This window comes from Ascaphus truei, chromosome 8, assembly GCF_040206685.1.
Source record: "Ascaphus truei isolate aAscTru1 chromosome 8, aAscTru1.hap1, whole genome shotgun sequence".
In the NCBI taxonomy this organism is placed as follows: Eukaryota; Metazoa; Chordata; class Amphibia; order Anura; family Ascaphidae; genus Ascaphus; species Ascaphus truei.
In genome coordinates, this window is record NC_134490.1 from 103850757 (window position 1) to 103870644 (window position 19888).

At 45.6% G+C, this 19888-nt stretch overlaps 1 protein-coding gene across 3 annotated transcripts in view; it reads right to left on the reverse strand.

The window, feature by feature from the left end:
* AP1M1 (adaptor related protein complex 1 subunit mu 1) overlaps positions 1–19888 on the reverse strand; it is a 92011-nt gene that overhangs the window by 11730 nt on the left and 60393 nt on the right. For all 3 annotated transcript variants that reach the window (XM_075612988.1, XM_075612989.1, XM_075612990.1), the window contains one exon: positions 9751–9876. In XM_075612988.1, coding sequence (XP_075469103.1) covers positions 9751–9876 — 126 coding nt within the window. The remainder of the gene's footprint in view (positions 1–9750; positions 9877–19888) is intronic.

Consider the following 19888-nt stretch of genomic DNA (forward strand, 5'->3'; position numbering starts at 1 on the left):
AGCGCTCTGCCGTCATGCATGTCGCCGCTGGGACAACTCACCACTTCACATTTCGCTGTGCACGCTCCATTACCATCTTTAAAATGTCCCATCCTGCCGTTTGTGCGCCATCTTTAAGTGTCCCATTCCGCGCCATCTTTAAATGTCCCATGCGCCAGTAGCTGGCGGCCACACGGGATAGGACATTTAAAGATGGCATGTCGGAGCGCACGGGATGGGACATTGAAAGATGGTATACAAGCGGCGGGATGAGCCAAGCGGCAAAAGCCTGTATGGAACATTTAAAAATGGTATTGGAGTGGTGGGAGCACAGGACATGCAGCGGGAGCGCAGGATGGGAGATTTAAAGATGACGGAGCTCGCATAAGCAGTGGGAGCGTGTGACAGGAGATTTAAAGTTGGCGTTGAAGAGCTCAGGGCGAAATTAAATGACTGCAGCCCCAAAAACAGAACGTGGCCCGACAGGATTAACGCTTTGGGGTGGCCCCCGCTCCTGAATGGGACCCTGCAGCGTTAATCCTGTTGGGCCACCAGGAGAGAAGAGAAACCAATACTAACCTTGTGGAGGAGCTGGGCAGCAGTTTCCCTCTGCCGTTCCCAGCAGCTCTGAAGGTAAGAAGCAGTCTCCGGTCTATCCGAACCCATGGATGACAGACTCCGAATATGGGTCTCTACATCATACTATAGGACCATATATGTCATCTACGTCATCAAGGGGGCTGGACAGTGTTAAATGTCCTATCCAGCCATTTTGATGACTGAATATGGGGCTATAGTATTTCCCCTCATGATGTAGAGAACCATATTCGGGCATCTGTCATCCAGGGGGATGAACAGGCGGGAAACAGCTTCTAACCTTCAGAACTGATTGGGACTGCACACGGAGACAGAGACAGCTGCACAGCTCCCCCACAAGGTTAATATCAGTTTCTACTCTCCTGATGGCCCATCAAGTGAAGGATTAACGCTGCAGGGGCTCATTTAGAAGCATGGACCCCTGTAGTTAATCCTCCCGGGCCGCATACCTTACTGTTGTTGGTGCCGCAGACAGCCAGCGGATTTCAGTATGTTGGTCCGCAGCACTAAAAACAGTAAGTTTTACTACATCTGTAGAACATCTGCCAACGCCTGTAAAATGATCCAATTTTCCTCTCAGCAGCTCTAAACAGCTAGTCTTGGACACTAAATTCTTCTTCTGGTTCCTCGTTAAGAGTGCATCTTTTACTGCTTTAACAAGGCAAATGACTAAATCTGGATCAAATGAAGAGTTGTTAGGTCGCACACTCATCAGATCAACAAATATTGCCTTCAGAAAACTAAGATTTGCGGTAAACCCCTAAATGTCTGAAGATTCTTTTATCCAGGCTGGTCTAAGACCGTCATTTCTTATGAGATTCCTTTGGGGTTTGCATTGCTTATGGCAAGCTCTGTGATACACTGTCCTTCATCCATGCTAAAAAGGTCAACATCTGTTTTTATTGGCTCTAGCACACGCCTTACAAAGCTTTTTACCATCTAAAGCAGGTTTTTTGCAAGCCGCACATATTCTGTATTTCATTGCAATTCTCTTCCTTGGATGTAAAGCTTCCCCTGCAGCTTTAGAGATATAATCTTCTGGCTGAGTCAACGGCATAACAAAAAAACAGAAAAAAACAGAGCCATAAACAGTTGGTATGTTCCAAAGCAGTTAAATAGATTGGGTAGGTACATCCTTCGTAACTGATGGAATTACAGCTTGTAAAACCTTCTTCCCAAATCTTGCATCAACTGAGATCTAGAGATGTAACCTATAATGCTTAGGGTAGGTATGCAATGAGGGCCATGTTGCTGCCTTCGGCTGCGTCCAGAGTGTTTGTGCACGTGCACGTGCTCGAGCGTCGTGACGTCAGGCGTTCATGTTGCTCTGGGGATTCCTGCTAAAATTTGTAGTTGCGCGTGTGGGCTGCATGTCGGGGTGTGTGGCCGTGACGTTACGGAGCTGGTTCGTTCTTATTGGGCAAACCGCTCGCGTGACCCGGCTGTCGCGTGGCAAATACAAAATAATTTTTCTGCTCAAGCTGCTCGCCGGTTAACGATCACGTTCCACAATCACACTACCCATAATGTGTTTGATCGCGCAGCTTGTGCGCAATCAGTCTAGACGCCTCCTTACAGATATATTGCGAGGAGGTCTGTGCTTTCTCCACCCAATAAATTACCATAGCCCTTCTTGAATGAGCCCTATTTATCTGTGGTGGAACCTACTCTACAGAAGTATAAGCTTTGCTGCTGGCTGCTGTGAGCCATCTTGAATTAGATGTGGCTGAGGCCGCATGCATTTTTCTGGGACCATGGAAAAGAACATACAGCCTTGAGGTTTTCCTAAACTTGGCAGTCTTCTGGATACAGGCCGTCAATACTCCAACTACATCCAGACGATGCAATATTCCCTATTTTTCATTAGGTGGGTGAGGCCAAAAGAAGACTCCCCAATATCTTGATTGATCGTAAACTCTGATACCATCTTAGCACGAAAATGAGGAATGGACCACAATTATCCTGATCTGGAACAACTGCTTCTTGCATGATAAAGCCTGCAATTCTCCAACTCTGCATGCTGTAGTGATCTTTGGGAGAAATACAGTTTTGATGGAGAGTGCTTTAAGGCAGGGTTTTTCAAACCCCTCCTCGTTACCCACCGCCACACAAGGTTTCTGAAGCAACCACCTAACATTCTATTGATATTCAAAAAAAGTTAATTCACCTGGATGCAAGTGCATTGATTATTTCCAAAACCTGGTGTGGCCGTGTGTCACAGGGAGAAGTTTGAAAAACACTGTTTTAAGGGATAGGTCGCTCAAAGATTTAAAAGCCGGCTAAGTGAAAGCCTCCAAGACCAGATTCAGACCCCATGAAGGTATGGAAGCCTTTATCCACTGTTTGATGCCGAAGGTTACCCTGATGAAACTGGCGACAATAGCAGCGAAAGTAATTATTAAGGAGGGCACCTTGTGAAGCAGGCTTAAGTCATCTCTGAAACCCCTGTTGTAGAAACTGCAAAATCTGCGGAATTGTTGCATGGAGTAGAGCAATAGGATTGTGGCACCACTTAGCTCTACATGACAGAATATGAAAGATATTCGAGGTGACATTCTTCCTGAAGTCAGGTTAGCGATTAAACACCTGGTCTCAGGCTCCCAGCGAGCTCAAAGAATTCATCCCAACCTCCATGCTAATTGAAGAAAACCAGGGTTAGCATTGAGAATCAGCCCTTGATTCAGAACAGTAGGAACTGGAGGAAGCCTCCATGGAGTGTCCACGAAAAGGTACATTAATCACCTTCTTGTACCGCTGCAATGATTGCCCTTGGTAGGGCATCGAATAAAAGCCCAGACTGTGCTGATCCTGCATTACCAGTTGAATGGTGGAGTTGAGCCAAAGAATAGCCTTGACCTCTTGAATAGCCTGCCTAAATTTGACCACTTTATGCTGGTTTCCCGACGTGCGAGGCTCCCTAAAGAGGCAGCCCGGACTGGACAGGAGTTCTAGAGCATAACCATGTTCTATAATCTGGAGAACCCAGGATTTCTCTGTAGTATGGACACAACGATCGAAAAACTTTGCCTGTCTGCCCTCAACTGGCATATTTTTCCCAACCAGGGCCCGCAAATCTTCGAGATCTGCTTCTTCAGTCCACCCCGGCCGAAGCTTGATTTGGACCGTGTCCCCCTTAGAGTGGACTGCAGAGGCTGCACATCACAATTTCTGTTAAAAGACTCTGGCCTCCAGAAAACTGTCAGGAAGGTCTCAGAAAGGATGTTCTAGAATTTTTGTTGGGGCAGGAATTTGCCCTTGGTGCTAGAAAGCTTGGTAAGGATGTCATCCAAAGCTTCTCCAAAAAGGTAACCGCCATGGATATTAATTTCAATTTGGAAGATTTCTGCAGCCCCAAGCTTCAACCACAGTGCAGAGAATCGTGCTGTAAACCAAATGACGTCCATGGATGCATTAGTATTGGTAGTAAGGTGAGAAAGTAGGCGCAAAAAACAAATAAAGGGTAATCGCTATAAAGTGAAAATATATATAAATCTCTCTAATAGGTGACAAACAGTTTTAAGTGTCCAATAACACACACAAAAGCAATGAGAAGTGATAAAAATGTGACACAAAAATGAATAAAATGTAAGATTTCACCCAGACCCACTGGAGGGGATAATCTTCACTCGTCCCAAATTTTGCAATGGTTTACACGGGATTCAAGGGGAGCATGAGGGAAGAAACACAAGCAAAACAAATCTAAGTGCAGTATGAATGGGCAATGACAAATGAGCTTCCAAAATCTTGAATCCTGTAGGGTGGCTACTTACAAGATGTAAGAATAAAAACAGCAGTGTGGACAATCAGTCAGTGGTGGATGTCAATGTAGGAATCATCAAGATGGCTCAGGTGCTCAGGAGGGTATATCCCAGGTAAGGAGAGCGAGAGGAAAAACTTGCATAGCGCAGATCAACCAAGATATAAAACAATTTAATCTAAGTAAAAAATGCACTCGCAATGTTATAGATAAAATCGGGCATGTCACACTGAATAAGTGTAGGTAGAGATCATCAGCCAGCTCACCGTCCCGCGACTCCCAGTACACCTGTCTCTGCCCCTGCTCCGTTGCGTCACCGCACAGCTTGGCATCTGACGTCAGATCCGGTTTTGCTTTTCGGTGGTAGCTGTACCTTCTGTGATCCCTCTCCAGACTGCTCTGTATGAAAGAAGACTCCCACTCTACGCATTTCGCTACGTAATCACGTCGGCTTCATCAGGAGTGTGAAGTCTAGTATTACGCTGTGTCTATATATAGCTTGGATGCTAATTAGTTCATATGAAACAAATGTTCTTACTGCGCTATGGGGGTTAATGTTCAGTGCTGGATTTGCACCCTGCATCATAGGGATAGTATTGATTATTCAACAACGGGAAGCATAATACTTATATATTTTAAAATTAATTGAGAACTTGATAAATGTACATATAAGAAAATTTAGTACATATAGGAGAACCATAATATTCAAAAAGGACTAAGTTGTGTTAAGTCCATCTTTTATTCAAAAAGGACACATATGTTAAGTCCATCTTTGATTAACCATAGGATATTCACTCATTTTGAGTCTATATTTCACCCCCTTCAATTAATAGTTTGTTTTATTTTATATCACCACCGTATTAGTTTTATATCTATTAATGATTTGTCCAAGTCATGTTCTTCTATGTTTTATAAATATTTTATAAACAATTTGTATAAAAAGTGTACTGTATATATGTTCTATTTGTATTGATCCTTCTGAATTAGAGTTTATTGTATTAGGATTTTATTTATATGTGTATAACTATTATCATCCTCTGAGCTCTTAGTCCTTTTTGAATATTATGGGTCTCCTATATGTACTAAATTTTCTTATATGTACATTTATCATGTTCTCAATTAATTTTAAAATATATAAGTATTATGCTTCCCGTTGTTGAATAATCAATACTATCCCTATGATGCAGGGTGCAAATCCAGCACTGAACATTATCCCCCATAGTGCAGTAAGAACATTTGTTTCATATGAACTAATTAGCATCCAAGCAATATATAGACAGTGTAATACTAGACCTCACACTCCTGATGAAGCCGACGTGATTACGTAGCGAAACGCGTAGAGTGGGAGTCTTCTTTCATACGGAGCAGTCTGGAGAGGGATCACAGAAGGTACAGCTACCACCGAAAAGCAAAACCGGATCTGACATCAGACGCCAAGCCGTGCGGTGATGCGACGGAACAGGGGCAGAGACAGAGGTGTACTGGGAGTCGCGGGACGGTGAGCTGGCTGGCTGATTATCTCTACCTACACTTATTCAGTGTGACATGCCCGATTTTATCTATAACATTGTGAGTCAATTTTTTACTTAGATTAAATTGTTTTATATCTTGGTTGATCTGCGCTATGCAAGTTTTTCCTCTCGCTCTCCTTACCTGGGATATACCCTCCTGAGCATCTGAGCCACCTTGATGATTCCTACATTGACATCCACCACTGACTGATTGTCCACACTGCTGTTTTTATTCTTACATCTTGTAAGTAGCCACCCTACAGGAGCAAGATTTTGGAAGCTCATTTGTCCTTGCCCATTCATACTGCACTTAGATTTGTTTTGCTTGTGTTTCTTCCCTCATGCTCCCCCTGGATCCCGTGTAGTCCATGAATGTATCACACAGAAAATCTGACGTTAGAAAGATCATGCAACAAACACTGTCTTGAAGTCTCTGCTTCAATTCGGTCTTGCAAATTGGAGATCCATTCTCACGTCACCTGGATATACTGGCCATGGCAGACGCTAATTTCAAAGTTGTTCCTAGACTAATGTACTTTAACACACACACTCCATAAGATATTTAAAAGAGGAACTATCTTCTAGAGCGATGGTTGTCGGTCTTGCCGTCTGCACAATTGGTGGGTCCACTTTAGGATGACGATTCAGTTTTGCAGTCTTCTTCCTGGAATTGGTACATTTTAGTAAAGAGCTTTGTCTCTATCACATTTTAACGCCAATTTCCATTCAGAGCCAATAGTGCCTTGAAGGAAGCTTTGAACTGGGAAGAACCTAGCCGACTTCCTGGGGCCCAGAAACGCTTGACACAAGATCCCAAGCTCCTCAGTCTTCAATGTGGTGCACACATTCTTAATCTTTCAATGGAATTCACTTTTGATCACCTAGCTCTTCCTGGAACTCTACTTCAGAAGAGGACCCTTTGTCCAGTACAGAAAAGTTCAGCTGGCCCTGAAAGCCCAAGAAGTAGTTATCTTCTGAATCTACCGACACTTGATATCTGGAGCATTTGAGATTACTCTGGCACCCTAATTTCTTAAAAGATTGCATGAGGGAAGATTTCATTCATTCACTCAAGTTATTTAAAGAAGGTGCTTCCTGTTCCATCATTTTCCTAATGCAATCTGTACACAGCCCCTTAGGGTGAGAAGCTGGTAACTTGATATCGCAGGTAGCATCATATTTGGATTTTGCAACAGCTTTCTTGGGTTTAGCAGCTTCAGAGTCCAGCTGCGGCTGCTCAGATATCTGGTTCCCCGAACCAGATGGGGCAAACATTGTTGATTAGCAATACTGCAAATATAGCTGCAGAGTAAGAGCAGACTAATAAGGCAGAGGTAGCTAGCATTGCAGAGCTGTTGTCAAGGGGGTGCAGGCAGGCTGCACTTACATTGAGTATCAACTTTGAAGGTTATGTTCCAGAGGCAGATACTGCTTGTTCAAGTGTGCTCGAGAAACAAATTAAACTGTGTAAAAACACATACTGCAACAAAATGCAGTGGCACAGAGTACCTTTATATACCTGGCTGTCCTGCCACCCCACTCACCTGGGACCCTGGCAGTGTAGGTTGTGCTTCCCTAATACACAGTTTAAGACTAGCCAGTTTGACAGAAAGCCCTTATATTTATTTATAAAATGTTTTACTAGGAAATAATACATTGAGAGTTACCTCTCAATTTCAAGTATGTCCTGGGCACAGAGAATAATGACAAATACATGGTTACAAATACATAGTTACATTAAGTGAAAAGGTTATACAGTACATTATATACAAGATGGTGCAAGCACAGTTAAAGATAATATACATTATAAGCGTATATAACCAGTACAGACCAGATTATAATGTGAGAAAGCTTTAGTTTTGAAAGAAGTTAGACTGGTGACAGCAGTAAGTCTCCGGTAGACTGTTCCAGTTTTGGGGTGCACAGTAAGAGATGGAGCGGCCAGATACTTTGTTTAACCTTGGGACCTTGAACAGTCTTTTGGAGTCAGATCTCAGGTGATAAGTGCTGCCTGTGGTAGGGGTGAGGAGCTTGTTCAGATATGCAGGTAGCTTGCCCAGAAAGTATTTGAAGGCGAGACAGGAAAGAGGAACTTTGCGCCTAGACAAGTGATGACCAATCTAGTTCTTTGAGCATTTTGCAGAGATGTGTGTTGTAATTGCATTGGAGGACAAAGCAACATATTGAGTTGTAGAGGGTATCAAGTTTGCCAAGGTGAGTTTGGGGTGCCATGCCATATACTATGTCCCCTTAGTCTATAATTGGCATCAGCATCTGCTGTGTGATGCGCTTTCTGACCAGGAGACTTAGCGAGGATTTGTTCCTGTAAAGTATCCCTAGTTTGGCTTAGGTCTTGGATATCAGGGTATCAATGTGCAATCCAAATGTTAAATGGGAGTCAAACCATAAGCCTAAATATTTGAAACTAGTAACAGCGGTTAGGATAGTATTAGACCTGGTTCTGATCTGTAGGACCTTCATTGGAAACTTTAGAAATTTAGCCTTGGTCCCAAATACCATCGTTACAGTCTTGACAGTGTTTAAAAACAGTTTATTTTGGGAAATCCAATTTTCAAGACTCAAAAAGTCAGATTGAAGTACTTGTCAAAGGTCAGAGAGGTTAGGGCTGTATGCATATAAGATTGTGTCATCCGCATGCATGTGTATTGAGGCTCCCTTACAAGTTGTAGGAAGATCATTAATGAACACAGAGAAGAGTAGGGGCCCTAGAACAGAGCATTGTGGGACACCGCAGGTGATGTCCCCAGGGGTTGGAGTTAGTGCCCAATATAGACACATGTTGAGATCTATCTGATAGGTCGGAATGAAACCAGTTTAAAGCATGCTTCCCTATTTCAGAGCACTGGAGTTTGTTTAGCAAGATAACATGATCAACAGTATCAAAAGCATTTGCAAAATCTAGGAATATTGCACAAGTGAGTCACCCCAGTCCCATTCCCCACTGGATCTCATTGCAAACTTTTAGGAGGGTAGTTACCGAGGAATGTTTGGGGCGAAAGCCAGTTTGGAATTGGCTAGGGAAATTTGTCTTGGTATAGTAATTGCTTAATTGGGAGTGAACACATTTTTCCATGACTTTTGGATAGTATTGGGAGACGAGAGATTTGCCTGTAGTTTGAAACAGTGTTTTTGTCACCACTTTTGAAGATTGTCTTAGGGATATGGTTTGCAGACAAAATAGAGTTGATAAGGGAAGCAAGTGGATTGGGAATGGCTGGGGCACCAAGTCGTAGGAACTTAGACTGCTGTAGGTGACGTCCACATTGGCTGCTTAGTTTTAATTTGAGGAGCCTTGTGTAATCTCCTCTTTAGATACTGGGACAAATTGAAAACTGTCGACAGTGTTGGGAGAGGGGAGGCCTATAGGGGTACTCCCAGAAGGAGGTTAATTTATGTAGTTCAGGTTGCGTTTCGCCAAGTTAGTAGCACACCCCACAAAGAATTCATTGAATGCATTTGTAATGTCAGTGGGATTGGCCAGGGTAATATCCTCCTTAATGATATTACATGGGTGTTGATGGCTGAAATATATTGTTGATAACCTTCCTGGATTTGATGTATTCTGGTGAAGATTGTCGTTGTAATATTGTGTTTTTGCGTGACTTTTTTGCCTTGTGCACATATTCCGCAGGCATCTGTAGTGATTAAGATCCTTGGTAGTGCCAGTCACGTTGTAGCTTTTCCACAACCCATCTCTAAGATGGTAGAGTGATATAAGGTCTATTATCCACAGAAGGTGCCCTCCCCCCCCCCCCATACTCTTATTCTGCATAGTGAAGCATGGATATCACAGAGTTTTAAGAACTCAAATTGGAAATAGTTGAGTGCGGAATTTTATGCTAAATGGAACTGCATAGAGAGTGGTAAGACAACTCAAATACACACCTGGATTCCAGAAGTGGTAAAATATGGAATCTCAAATTTCACGCTGATAGGTGGTTTCCCTTCTTTATCCTCTGCCTCAACGCTTGGGAGTCCAAAGTGAGCTCTCATGAGATATTCTTTGCCACCCTGCAAGCACAAATGCAGAAAAGTACATTTATGCCAAGATATACAAAGGGCAACATATTATTTAAAATAAATTGTACACACATACAGAGTGTGCAAAACAAGATAATTGGAAAGCAATTAAGAGGCAATTAATGGAAAGTTCATTCAGTGTGTGAATATATATAAATATGACTAAGAAAGAATCGTAGGTCGCGGAAATTTGTCTAAATACACACTTGGGCCTTCCATGAGATTATCTATCCCCGATACGATAGGTCTTCCTGGGGATGTGAACGTTTTTTATGTACTTTGGGGAGTATATAGAAGGTCACTACTTGTGGTGTCTGGTTCAACATGAATTGGTGTTCTTGTTTAGTTATCAGTTGATTTGTCAGCCCCTTAGCCAGAAAAACCTTTAGTTCCCTCTGGAAGATAATAGCAGGGTCTTTATCCAGCACCCTGAAGCAAATGACAGCACCCAGAAGTCTTAAGTTTTCTTTGATGTAGTTCTCGGTTTTAAGCAAGACAATATTTCCCCCTTTATCTGAGGGCTTAATTGTAATGTCATTTTTTACCGATAGATCTTTGAGGGCTATTCTCTCCTTTCTCATATTGTCATTTAGTCTTCTTTTTTAGGATTTTTTTCTAGATTCTTAGTTACTAATTTTACAAAGTGTCCATATTACTGCTAACATACATACCCGGTGTGAATTTGCTTTGGGGCTTTAATGCCGTGAAAGGTCCTAGCCCAGGTGGTTTCTCATTCTCTTGCCAAAGGCTAAGTAAAAGTGTACATATGTATGGTGTGGAAGTATACATTAAACTATCACCATTGATTGATAGGAGATTGTATGGTCAGACTCGGTCGAGCTATACTCAAAGGCATTTCCTGTGCAGATCACTCAGCTGTGTGTGCTATTATACTATAAAGACTTATGCACACTACCACTAGGCTGGATCAGTAGCACATTTACGCCTCCACGCCCTCCTTCACTTTTAAATGATGTTATTAGTTTGTTTTGTGTTGTCCCCTAACTAGATTTTAATTAATTATTAATAAAAATTATTTTTAAGTAAACTACTGGGTGTCCAATAATGCCACACAAAAGGGATTCTCTTAGTCATTACGTTACATTTTCTTCCCTGTGAGCACCCACCATTGTGTTTATATTATTCTGCAATTATATTAGCCCCTCTGTAAGTGGTGCATGGTTACAATACACCTTTAACAAGTGTATTGTGTTTGCACAGTTATAGAAATAAATACACACATTTAAAGAACGGCTTTAACACTGAAGTTCAGCAGACCAAACCTGCACTAATGTAGTATAGATTTAATTAAGCCAAAAACAAAGTAGGGCAAAAACACATACATTCTAAAAGTTTAGAACAAATACGATCCCGTAGCGTCCCCCTCTCTCTTACGCCCGAACATCTGAGTTCTCTACACTAGAGCTGTGGCTCAATGACATCAGAAATCCATTCCGATTATGTTGGGAAATTCCCTTTTATATATATTATCTACATTTTTTCATCTCTTAAGAGGCAATCCATGACATTTTGTTTTCTTCATTTTTTTTTATACAGGATTGAAGCATGGTGTCTCCGGAGCTGAATCCCATAAATGTCAGCTCCGAGGACCCCCTGCTTCCGGAGGTACTTGCCTCCGTAGAGGGTGCCTATTGTCACCCAGGTTTCAAATTATGGCGTATTTTCAAAAGCTCCCGCGCCTTTCAGGCCAATAGGAAGCCGTGACGTCACCCGGTGATATATATATATATATCAACCCTCCTTTCACCCTTCCCCCGCTCCATCGGGGCAGCATTCACTCGTAGTAACCTAGGATTTGTATCCGGATTGGCACAATTGCGGTTTCCCTGTGGTGAGAAACACAGCCGACGGACGTCCCAATACCATCACTAATAAGTGGACAGAGGTGAGAATATTACCGAGTACTGTACATGTACTTCTATCCACCAGAACTCTAACAACTCCGTTTATACTCCTCTGTACGCTCTTATGTGGCGGAGTGTCACAGTGCCAGCTGTCTGGTCTCACCTTATCAAGTTAGTTCCTTGATTATTGTGTATATAACACCAGCAGGTTTATCCTCTCCTACTGAGTATCAGCTTTGAGTTGATTTTTATTTTTAAAGCATTTTTAGTATTCGTTTATGTTTATTTTTATATTTATCTCATATAGATTATCTTTATAGGGGCGTTTATTAATTGATTTAATAAACTTATAATATTTTATATCTTTGGACACTTGCACTCATTTTGTTTACTTTACTATACATATATCTATCTATATCGAGATCTCTATATCTCTATCAAGATCTCTATATCAACCGAGATATCTCTATATCTATATACACAGAGAGAGAGAGACAGACACGAGAAAAAGTTTGTGAACCCCATAGAATTTTCACATTTCCCATATTTCACACCTAAAATGTTCTTAGATTTTAATTTAAGTCCTAATAATTGATAAAGATAACCTGATCACATAAATACCACAAAAATATGATACTTCAACATTTATTTATTCACAAATGATTCAACATTCAATTTCCATGTGTGAAAAAGTAGGTGAACCTGTAGATTCAGTACCTGGTGGCGCCCCCTTGAGCAGCAATGACTTCAACTAAGCGTTTCCTGTAACTGCTGGTCAGTCTCACATCAGTTTTGATGAATTTTGGCTCATTCCTCTTTACAGAACTGCTTCAGCTCAGTGACATTTGAGGGCTTTGTTGCATGTACAGCTTGCTTCAGGTCCTGCCACATGTCGATGGGGTTTAGGTCCGGACTTTGGACAGGGCTATTTCTAAAATGCAGAGTTTCTTTTTCAGCAGGCATTCTTTTATTGATCTGCTTGTATGTTTAGAGTCATTGTCTTTCTGCAAGACTTCCGTTTCAGCTTACAGATTGATGGCTTGACATTCTCCTTTAGAATCTTCTGAATCAAAGCAGAATTAATGGTTGTGTCAATTATGACAAGCTATGCAGGTCCTGAAGCAGTAAAAAAGCTCCAAACCATCACATTCCCACTACCACACTTGACGGCTGGGACGAGGTCCTTCTGTTCGAACGCAGTGTTTGGTTTTCACCAAACAACGTTTCTCATTGAGGCCAAAAAAATTCTACCTTTGACTCGTCTGTCCAGAGATCATTGTTTCAGAAGTCTTGTAGATAATCTATGTGCTCTTTGGCGAACTACAGATGGGCAGCAATGTTCTTTTTTAGAAAGCAGTGGTTTCCTCCTGGCTATCTTTCCATGAACACCATTTTTGTTCTGTCATTTTCTGATCATTGAGTCATGAGCACTCACATTAACAAGGTGAGAGTGGCCTGCAGATCCTTGAATGTTACTCTGGGATTCTTTGTGACTTCCTGGATGATTTGCTGGTTTGTTCTTGGAGAGATTTTGGTAGGGTGACAGCTCCTGGGTAGAGCGACTGTAGTCTTGAACTTTCTCTATTTGTAGACTGTCTGAAAGTGGATGTTGGGAGTCCCAAATCCATATAAATTGTTTTGTAACCCTTTCTAGACTGATGAGCATCAATAACTGTGTAGAAACAATAATAGACAGCACTCTAAATAATGAATAAAAAAATCATGAAGTACAGGGTGCTTCTCTGAGGTCCTCCGAAATTTCTTTTGAGCATGGGATGACGTGTTTCCACACACATGTATGGTGAAGACCAAACTCAAAGTTTCTAATCTTTATAGATAGGGTCGGGCAACCAAACTCACCCCTGAAGATCTACCCAATTCTTTAAACGCTTGATTCTAATTATCGACTTAATTTAGCTGATAAAACAAGGGGTTCACTTGCTTTTGCACATACCCTGACTCTTAATTACTCATTGTTTGTCTAATTCATACATCATTTTGTTTCAAGAGACATGTAATTGGTTAATATAATCTCTATTGGATATTTAAGAAAAGACTGGTTTTGGTTCGAGAAGGTTATCATGGAAAAACTATGGAATTTCTGTAAATATCATTGGGTTCACAAACTTTCTCGCCACTGTAGATCCATATAACTTTTAAACATTTACCTATTTAACTTTACAATAAGATAAGAGTGGTAATTTTATCTTAAGACTATGATAAATATGTTTGTTTTATGGAGCAATGTTGCAGTGTAAATTCTGGCATATAAGGGGTTATTATAGCCCTTAAAAATCGACCTCATGTAGGTGTTAAAGCAGCAAAACGTGAAATTATATATATATTTTAAATAAATCAGTTCTGTAGTATTAGATAAATTATTTTAAAAAAAAATATTTACTCAATGCCATTTTTAATGAGTTTTAATATACTGGGCATTCTTGGATTTCTATAGCAAGTTATTTTATTTATTTATAACATTTATATAGCGTCCAACAGTGGGGACTGTAAAGGCAATTGGTGAGGTATGTGACTAAAGGATTTTGGAGAGACTATAGGAAGGTTTAGAAAAGGGTGAGAGTAGGGGAGATCATGGGCATTTGGGGATGGGATAGGAGGTCAACAGGGGAATCATGGAATATGATGGAGATGAGTTTTGAGTTGGCTTCTGAGATAGTTCGGGAGGAGGCAGAATGAATGTGGTGGGGGAGCTTGTTCCAGTAGAAGGGGAAGAGAAAGGCAAATTATAGAAACAGAGACGAGGCACAGGGAGCCTTGGGGGAAGTGAGGGTTGTTGCAATCAGGGAGCGAACAGGACGGACGGGAAGGGGCGCAGTGAGACGTGTGCTGCAAGATAAGGCGGGGGGTGGGGGGGGAGATACGACCATGGAGATATTTGTAGACTAGGTGCGAAATTTGAAGAGGGAACGTTGTTGGATGGGTAGCCAGTGAAGTTGGTAGAGGAGTGGGAAGGCGTGGGCAGAGCAGGGAGGATTGAGAAGTGTATGGACTACAGTGTTTTGGATTTGTTGGAGGGGTATGAAGGAGTAGAGGGGGAGACCGAGGAAAAGGGAGTTACAGTAGTCGAGACAGGTGAAGATGAGGGAGTGGATGAGAAGTTTGGCCAAGGAAACAGAAATGAGTGAACTAATGAACTAATTTTTAGACAAATGGTAGTGATGGAGGTGATGTGTGAAGGGGAGGGAAGAGTCAAAGGTGACTCCAAGGATGCAAGCTGAAGGGGAGGAGGAAGATGTTGAGGGGGGGGGTAAGGAGATGATGGTGATTGGGGAAGATTAAAGGGAGGAACAAAAGCAAGGGAAGGAGGGAAAACTCCCGCATCAGCTAAAAAGTAATGATGAAGTAAATATGTAGTAGAAAATATCATTCGGTGCAAAAAGGGATAAGGGAGGGGGGCGTGTCGATGACGTCACACAGGACGGTCGGGTGAAGGAAGAGCTCCAGAGACCCTTCCGACTAAACCTTAATTTTCAGGAGTTTTACCCCGACCAAAAACTTTTCAAAAGCCACTAATAAGTCCCCAAACCCGCCAGGATGACAACTAAGGGGAAAAATCCCCCGATCCAGGGAGTGGGCAGCTTCTTCTCACCCGCGAAGCGGCCCGCTGAGGCGGGAGGAAAGAGGCAAGATGGCGCCCAGACCCCAGGCCAGCGAGGCAAACAAGGCCTCCCGGATCCATCAAGCCCCTCTGAGACCACCCTACCCGCGGACGGAGGCATCACAAAGGAATATCTGGAGGGGCTGCTCACCAAGCTCCAGCGTTCCCTACAAGCCAATATTAAAGAGGCGGTAGCAGAGATCAGGCAGGACATCCACGGCCTGCAGGAGCGTGCTACCACGCTGGAAACCAGGCTAGACGAGGCCCTACACCATCAATCGGAGGCTGACGACGAAATCATACGCCTGGGCCACGAAATAAACGCCTTAAAGAACGGCCTGGAAGATCAGGAGAATAGGGACCGCCGCCAGAACCTGCGCATCCGCGGCATCCCTGAGGCTGTGCTACCCGCGCACCTGCGGGACTACCTGTCGGATTTCTTCCTCCTCCTATGCCCTGAGCTTGAACCGCGGGACTTAGAGATGGACAGGGTGCATAGAGCCCTGGGCCCACGCGCTGAAGACCCTAACCGCCGGCGGGACGCGATCGTGCGCCTACACAGCTATTCAACCAAAGAAAGGCTGATCGCGGCAAGCAGAGGGAGGAACACGATCGCGTTCTGAGGCGAGCAGCTGCAGGTCTATAATGACCTGTCAAAGCGGACTGTGGACCGCCGCAAAGCCCTCCCGCCCCTTGACACTGCTCCTCCGTGAGAAAGGGATAACATATAAATGGGGGTTCCCCTTCAAATTGGTGGCCTCCCACAAGGGCAAATACCTCACACTACGACACCCCGAGGACATGGAGCACCTTGCCAAAGTGCTGGGCCACCCAGCGGAGACCTTCCAGTCCGAGCACCTACCTGATGGCCAGCCATCAGGAGAAGGATGACATCCCCGTGAAAGCATCGGAGAGGATCGCGGGTCAAAGGCAGTCCCGAGAAAAATAAAGGACTGCTCAGTACAAGCCACGGCTCACACCCGGGGGACCCCTAACTCACAAAATAAAATAACATACAAAACAATATCAAAAAGAAAATATATACCCCTCAAAATGGCGCCGGGAGCACCCATACCTTCCCACGTGGCCACACCTCGGCCCAGAGATCGCCGGAGACCGCATCCAGGCACAGGTCCAGTCTCAAACCCCAGCCACCTCACTGAAACCACAGCGGCAGCGGGACCCCGAATAGCTGACTCCGGCGCCCCACAGCGGAACACGGCTCCCGTCCAGTCGAACGCCGCCTCTAACTCCAAGGATCCCCCAGGACCCCTCAAGATGGCGGCGGGTGAGTCCATTCCTCTCCACGTGGATCTTCTTCGCCCCGCGGCTGCTCGGCTACCTCCACAAAATGGAGCCAGGGGAGGACTCATACCATCAAGACGCTCCCCGCCGCCCCAGACGAGTCCCGGCTGACGTCATCAGGAGGCGCGACAGGTTTCCGCCTGCGACGACTGCATCACCAGAGCAGGACGACGGCTGCCCGCGAGGACCACCAGGCTCTTCCCAACGGCTACCCCCTGGAGGTCCCTTTTTCGCCCCCGCCTGGTTCCCGGTTCCGGTTTCCCCAGCACTCTCCCCCCCTCGACCGCGGGGGGCTCTGCCAACTTGCCTACCCCTGCCCGCGATATCCGGATCCCTGCCCCCTCCCCCCCTCCCCCCACGCGAGAACCCGGACAGCACAAGCCTGGGCGGACACCCAGCAGACGATCGCCGAAAGACCGGGTTGGTACAGCTGTTGCACCTCAATGCACCAATCTCAGAAATGCTTCCCCTCGCAGCCCCAACAGCAAGTTTAACTAGACGAGGCCCCTACCCTCCCCCCCCACCTCTACACCCCCCCTCTACAACTCCCTCCCCTCCTCCTCCCTCCTCTCCCCCCCACCCTCCCCCTCCCTCCTCCCCCCGCCGCCCCCCCCTCCCTCCCCTACCCCCGCCGCCCCCCCCTCCCTCCCCTACCCCCTTTCTCACTCCCTTCCTCCCCTCGCAGCCCCTATAGCAAGCATAATTAGACGAGGTCTCTACCCTCCCCCCCCACCCCACCCCGAACTCCCTCCCCCCTGACCCCGAACTCCCTCCCCCCTCCCCCCTCTACTCCTCCCTCCTCCCCTCCACTCCCCCCCGTCCCCCTCCCTCCTCCCCCCCTCCCTCCCCTACCCCCTCCCTCCTCCCCCCCCTACCCCCTTTCTCACTCCCTTCCTCCTTACCTCCCTCCCCCCCTTCCCCCCCTTTAAGAACCTACCCCCTCTCCCCTACAAAAGCTGCTTCACCTACACAGAGCAAAGAGGGCCGGCCACCAGGATAACTGCAGGGGGCAGTTGGCCGGACGGAAGCCTCAACACTCTCTGAACTCCCACCGACTGAGTGAAGACATTACACACAGTCGGTGGGTAATCTGAGGCCTCCACCTAAAATGATTCTTGCCCCTCCCGGACCCCATCCCAGAACCCCCCCCCTACTACCCCCGAGACCTCCACCTCCCCCCCCATTCCTTGGAAGGCCAACCTCCCCGCCGCAAAAGAACATGCCTCCACAGGGCCACTGCCCAAGGTGGGTGAAAGGGGGGCGGGTCCCTTCTCTCCCCCCCGCGGAGCACTCCCTTGTTGAGACACCCTCGAACTTCTCCGCTCCACAGGACCCCAAGAGATGATAGTTTTCTCTCCGAATTGTATATGTCTAACTGGACTGTCATTGTATACACTCTGTTTGCCTGACAAGCGGTATATTGTATGAAAAGAATATTATGCAGAATATGTATGCGAACTGTCCCCTCCCCCCCACCCCCTATCTCCCCCCCTCCTTCCCCTCCCCCCTCCGGCCCCCCCATACCCACCCCCCCCTCCCCGCCTCCCTACCCCCCCAGCCCCCCCCCACCCCTACAACCAATCCCCCCCCTCCCCCTTCTTCCCCCCCCAAGGACCACCCCCTTGTTGAGACACACTTGAATCTCACCGCTCCAAAGGAGATCAAGAGAATGCAGCTTTAGCTCAATATTGTATATACCTAAACTGACTGGTACTGTATACACACTGTCCGCCCGACAAGCGGTATAATGTTTGAGAAGAACATCATGCAGGAAATATGTACGAACTGTTCTCTCCCCCTCCCACCCCTGATCTCCCTCCCCCCTCCCTCCTTCTCCTGACTTCCCACACCCCTCCCCCCCTCCTCCCCCATTCCCCCCCCTCTCTCCCCCCCTCTCCCTTCTTTTCCCCCCAAGGAACACCCCCCGGATGAGACACACCCGAACTTCACCGCTCCAAAGGAGCCCAAGAGATTACAGGTTTATCTTAATCTTGTATATACCTAACCGGACTGTTAATGTATACATACTGTTCGCCCGACAAGCGGTATAGTGTCTGTGTGAATATTAAGCAGGATTTGTATGCGAACTGTCCCCTCCCCCTCCTACCCCTGAATTCTCCCCCAACTCCCCCTCTCCCTCCCGTCCCCTCATACACATCCCCCACTTCCCCCCCCATCCTACTCATCCCCTCCTCTTACCACCCACCCTCAGAACTGAGCCACTCTGCGCCTACTCCCTCTCCCCCTCCCCAACCCCCCACAACGCCCACACCTGATAGTAGCCCAACCAACTGGGACACCCTCGAGTCAGGTGGCCCGGGTGTAACTCCCCGTAGCTAAGGGTCTCTCCCTAGACCGCCTTTACTGGGGACTGTTGTCGGACCCGCCCCCAAGGGTCTTAAACCACACCAACCGGCCTGTAGGTCAGACCGGTTTCAAACTTTCTAGACCCCAATAGGGTCTACCTTCCTTCCTTCTTCTCCCCGCTGATCCTATCCCAGCGGTCCCCCTCCCACCCTACCCCCCGCTCCATTTGGCTGTCCAGCTCTAACTTTAACTCAAAGACTACACGCAGCGAACGTTAATAACAGACTGAATGTCCCATCAAAAAGCATTAAGGTTTGTTTCCCTAAATGTCAAGGGCCTTCACAATACTAGAAAAAGACGCCTGGCCCTACAGGAGATTAAGAGGTTGGGGGGCGATGTTGTTTTCCTCCAGGAGACACACTTTACGTCTCAAGAACCGCCCAAAACATTCCAGCATGCGTACCCGTTGAGCTATTTCTCTTCATACAGTAGTAAACGCAGAGGGGTTGCCATTCTGATTCGTCAGGGCACCCCGTTTAATCTAACCAAAATCCAGGCAGACCCAGAGGGAAGATGTATTGTGGTCTACGGCTCACTTTCAGGCTCGGCAGTCGCCCTTATTAACCTATATGCCCCAAACGAGAACCAGACAGATTTCTTAAAAAAAGTTCTGGATGAAATTGACCCACAATACCTATCTTCACTACTTGTTGCAGGCGACCTAAATATGGCTCTCAATCCCAAGGAAGATAAATCGAGCCTCCCAGGACGACAACACTCCACCCAGTCACAAAGACTGGGGAAAAAATTTAAGGACATTATGGGAGACTTTTCTCTTTTGGACATTTGGAGAACACAACATCAGGGGCAAAGGGATTACACCTTTTACTCGGCCCCTCACCAGACA